Source organism: Corylus avellana, chromosome ca6 (assembly GCF_901000735.1).
Source record: "Corylus avellana chromosome ca6, CavTom2PMs-1.0".
Lineage (NCBI taxonomy): Eukaryota > Viridiplantae > Streptophyta > Magnoliopsida > Fagales > Betulaceae > Corylus > Corylus avellana.
The window spans coordinates 574,832-579,881 of NC_081546.1; the positions used below are offsets into that span (position 1 = coordinate 574,832).

At 36.6% G+C, this 5,050-nt stretch overlaps 1 protein-coding gene across 2 annotated transcripts in view; it reads left to right on the forward strand.

The window, feature by feature from the left end:
• The window catches only part of LOC132184580 (uncharacterized), a 6,048-nt gene extending 998 nt beyond the window's left edge, over nt 1-5,050 (forward strand). Inside the window, exons 2-7 of one of the 2 annotated variants that reach the window (XM_059598268.1) lie at nt 87-552; nt 1,655-1,838; nt 1,959-2,183; nt 2,278-2,394; nt 3,820-4,053; nt 4,745-5,050. In XM_059598268.1, coding sequence (XP_059454251.1) covers nt 188-552; nt 1,655-1,838; nt 1,959-2,183; nt 2,278-2,394; nt 3,820-4,053; nt 4,745-4,960 — 1,341 coding nt within the window. In that variant the 5' untranslated portion in view covers nt 87-187 and the 3' untranslated portion in view covers nt 4,961-5,050. The remainder of the gene's footprint in view (nt 1-86; nt 553-1,654; nt 1,839-1,958; nt 2,184-2,277; nt 2,395-3,819; nt 4,054-4,744) is intronic. The other variant, XM_059598267.1, reaches the window with a different exon arrangement.

Sequence of the window (5,050 nt, forward strand, 5' to 3'; positions counted from 1 at the left end):
TTTTTTTTTTTTTTTTTTTTTTTTGCGTAATTTACAAGATATTGACAGTTTGATTGCATTTTTTTTTCTTCTTATGTTTAAATAAGTATAGAATGTAGTCCGGAGTCGGAGAAGTGGTGATGGTGCTCAAACGCTGGCTTCTGAGCCATCACGCCGCTGGCGGGATATATTTTGGTTGGCAATATTTATGCTTCATTTGGTGGTTTTGGGACTCAGCCTTGTGGTTCTCGGGCTCAATAGGTATGGGAAAAAAGATAGGCTAAACATTGATAGGTACACCCCTCGATATACAGAACACCACGGTGGCTTGACGGAGGATTATTGGCCAATGTATGCTGTTGCCGGTGGTGTTGGGACTGTTCTGGGATGTACTTGGTTGTTGTTCCTGGGTTCACAGGCCAACCAAATGATGAAGGTTTCAGTGCACATTTTGACTACCTATCTTGCTGTGATTAGCGTTTTGTGTTTCTGGGGGAAGCTGTTCTTTTGGGGCGTTATGTCTGGGATTGGTGCTGCTTTGCAGTTCTTGTATGTCATATCAGTAATAGACAGGTATGAGCTTGAAGTTTGTTGTTTATGTGCTTGAAATATGAAATTAGGTTAGTCAGCTTTATTGCTTATTTTGTAGCAAAAACGTTTGCAAATGTGTTTACTTAGAATATGTTCATCGGTGCATTATTGTAGAATACCCTTCTCGTTGAAATCCTGATTTCTGAATAATCTTTCAGTAAATTGAGATGTTGGTTAGAAAGCCTGTTCATAGACCACTAGCAAGTTGAAGAGATGTGTTTATTGGGACTAGGATGTTATAATTCTCTGTTACATTGCTCCCCTTTGATGACTAGTGATAGTGATAGACAATCAGTGTGATTTTGGTAATCTTAATATCTTATCACCCTAATTCTAAATGTGTTGGGGGTTGTGTGGCCTTAAAATTCATGGTGGTTTTGTTTGAAGTCCTAGTCTCATAGCTTAAGCATTATATATATCTTCTCTTCAAGCTTTTATGTATTTGGTTCAACTGTTTGAATGTCGTTGTATGCCTAGAAATCATAGCTTGTATTTAACGATTAAGGAATTATAAGTAAACAGCACAACAGAAGGATTGGAGGGCTAACTTTGTGCAAAAAATGTGCATAACTTCTTGTATCCTTTCTTGATTTTGAAAATCAAATTTGAACTTGTGGGTTTACAGGAAAAGTGGAGATGGGATTTGTCCAAAAGTAGCATCATTCGTCTTAATGAGGTTTTATGCTTTAGGTTTTCTTTTGAAGAATTGGGACCCTAAAGTTTTGAACTTGCTATAATTGATATGACAGGGAGCCTTTTTAGAACCTGAAGGCTGCCTTATATGAGGCTCCGATTGTGTGAACAATGCATGTATATTTAGGAATGAAGGTGAGGGCCTTTTTTTTTTTTTTGGGGGGGGAATGGGAGGGTGGGGGTGTTCAGTGCCCCTTACTTTATTTTGGTCCGATTTCAAAAAAGGGGTCATGCGTTGGAGATTTGCATTGTGTAGCCCCAAGTAGTAGGGAAGCTTTCTTTCAATTGAATCTTTGTCTTATTATTTGTAGAGGTCCTATTTACTTATCTTTTCATATGTTATTTTTTCTGACTTTTTGGGTTTGTCTAACTACATATTGTTCATCTATAGACTTCCATTTACCATGCTGGTATTGCAAAAGGCTGTGAAGATGGTATGGAGTCTTCCAAAAGTTATGAGAATAGCATATGCATTCATGCTTGTCATGCTTCTGTGGATGGGATTATGGTCTTTTGGAGCAGCTGGTGTCGTGGCTTCGAGCATGGGTGATGGTCAACGCTGGTGGCTTCTTGTGGTGAGCTGGCAAGTTTTGCTCTTCATTTCATCCGTTGTTATTGTGACGAGAATTACAAGAAACTACTTTGGAATGAGTGTCACCAAATGACACTAACAAAGTTTTCTTTTGTCTATCCAGGTTTTATCTGTAAGCTTATTCTGGACAGGTGCAGTCCTCTGTAATACTGTACATGTTATAGTATCTGGGATGGTGTTTCTTGTTCTTATCCATGGTGGTCATGAACCATCATCAATACCTTCGAATTCCTTGATGAAGTCTTTACGATATGCTGTGACAACATCTTTTGGAAGCATTTGCTATGGATCACTCTTTACAGCTGCTATTCGGACATTACGGTGGGAGGTACACTTGCCAGCATTTGTTACTAATTCACTATTTGCTTGTAAGTTTGAGAGTGTGTTTATACTTCTCATTAAATGTTTGAAATATGCTTCAGATTAGGGGAGTTCGGTCGAAGATTGGCAACAATGAGTGTTTACTTTGCTGTGTCGATTTCCTATTTCATCTTGTGGAGACCCTAGTTCGTTTTTTCAACAAGTATGCCTATGTTCAGGTAGTGTTTCTATCTTAGTTATGTTGTCATGCATGTATGTCTGCATACATAAAATATCTGTATCGGCTTATGTATCTTTATATGTATGTATATGCATACATAAGGATTTGTGTGGCTAAAATTATTTATGATAGCAGGCTTATACAATCAACTCATACGAGTGAAAATAATTAAAAGAAAAAGATGGTATAAGAAACATTAGGATGAACTTGATGAAGCAGAATATTGGCAACCATAGTACAGAATTTTATTTATTGATTGTAAGGATGTTCAGTTCACTAGGGAAATGAACTCTAGAAATGTGGGTGTAGGCTTAGTAGGTCATAATGAAAGTTGTCCAATTGAGATAGCACATGAAAAAAGATGATTCATATGTACATTGAAGGCTTTACAAATAGGGAGCAAGCCAAAGACCATGGAAAATGTTATTACAAAAGGATTTAAAATCTCATGCAACCAAAGACACTGGGTTCATTTTATTGAACTTGACTAGTGGAGAGGGATTCGTGGAGGGACTTTTGAATTTATTGGGATATTGTATCATAGATAATACACTTATTTAATTTTTGAAATAGCTATACAATTTATTTGAAATTTGTGCAACGTTAATTAGATCAAATGGAAATTCCTCCCACCACAAACAAAGGGGTGGAAGGTGAGTTCAAGGTTCAATCGTATAAGGGTGCATTAGTTGTATTTCTCGTAAAAAGAATTATTTAATTTATCAAAGTGAGATAGATTGGAATGGAGTAAAGTGCAATAGAAGCCTTTTTATTTTTTAGTTAAATTGCTTTAATTTCTTATTATTTTTGAAAGTTTATCTGCAGCCTCTAAGGCTAGTACAAGTACATAGAAACCTCTTAAACCTCCAAAAATGATGTAATAGGAAAAACCAATAAAAAGAACGATCTGTACATTTTTCTGAAGCAACACAAGTAATGGTACCCAGTGTAAAAATTGTACCCAACAACAATCTAAACAAATTTTTTTTTTCATATAACTAACAAAAACCTAAACATTTTACTCCTGACTTCTACTGCAAAGCTTATTGCATTTCATGTAACATCTTATATTCTCTTACCTTTTGCTTTCCTCCTTTTTTTTTTGTTGCTCTTCCTCTCTCGTCAGTAAAATCTGACTGGAGATGTCTGCGAGAGTTAAAGCCAATAAAATAACACCTCTTTTCTTTTAAATATATCTCCTCATTTCTTTAGTTTCTATATCAATCTCTTTGACTTATCGTGACCTATTTCTTCTACAATTTGAGCAGCCTCAATCTGGGATGGTGGATACTTGATTCACTTTTTTTTTTTTTTTTTGGATTTTAATTGTTAATTTGATGTTTGTTAAGGTAATTTATTTCTCACCAGCTACTGTGGATATTTTTTTTAGTAAAGCATGGTTTGCAACCCCTGTTGTCTCCAGATTGCTGTTTGTGGCAAAAGCTTTAACCATTCAGCAAGGGATGCCTGGGAGTTATTCCAGTCAACTGGAGTTGAAGCGCTTGTTGCCTATGATTGTTCAGGTGCAGTTCTGCTAATGGGAACTCTTTTGGGTGGGCTTGTGACTGGAACTTGCTCAGGAGTTTGGACCTGGATTAAATGGAGGGACAAAATGAGCATGGTGGGGTCCACTGCAATGTTGATGGGAATGGTTTTGGTAAGTATTTCCCCTTGGACAAAATTGGTTACAATCTGGTTACAAAAAAGAAAAAAAAAAAACACATTTTTGTTACTAATTGGTTGCTGAAATTTCTGGTCGATTGGAAAGACCTAGTTTTATAATTTGGTTTAGGATTGATATACAGAAGCCTAGTATTCTCTGGGACTTGATGGGTGTGCTGTTGGTGGATCTTTACAGGGTGCTCTCAGTACCCTTAAAGAATATTCCCTACTGAATTTTGAAGCCTTCAAAACTTTGTTGGGGCCACTAATCTTCAGAAAGGAAAAAAAGATTAAAAGTAGCAACCTATTGACAGTGAAGTAGGACACTAATCTTGACATCACTGATTTACAATAATTACCCTGATAATGGATTAGCTTAGGCGGCTGGGAGTAATGCTAAATGTCAGACTCTTGTCCCACTTTTATCCCTCCCAAATCTGATATGTTTTACATTAAGCTAATGTGTTTTAAACACATCAACTTTGGGGAGATAAAAGTGGGACAAATGTCTTACATTTAGCATTACTCGGCGGTTGGTTATCCATTCTCACATTCCAGGTTCCCCTATTTTTGATCATTGGAGATAGTTCCTTAACATGGTGTGGCAGTGCTGTAGTGTTATTGCAAATATGTTGCTGTGTAATTTTTATATGATAATTACATGTAGCATGGATATGTAATATCAGGTGGGACTGGCAATGGTCGTGGTTGAAAGTGCTGTTACATCCATATACATCTGTTATGCAGAAGATCCATTGTTAATTCATAGATGGGATTCCGAGTTTTTTGACCAGATGTCAGAGATGCTACACCAACGTCTTCAGTATAGGAGCGCGCGAGCAAGGGAAGTATTAACTCACAATCGGTTTGATGGCCACACACAAGAAATGCTACCTGCTTGAAATGTTACCTGTGTTTACAAAATGCACAATGTAATTCAACTCTTTAATTTATTAATTTAAATCAACTACATGAAGATTGTTCAAACATTA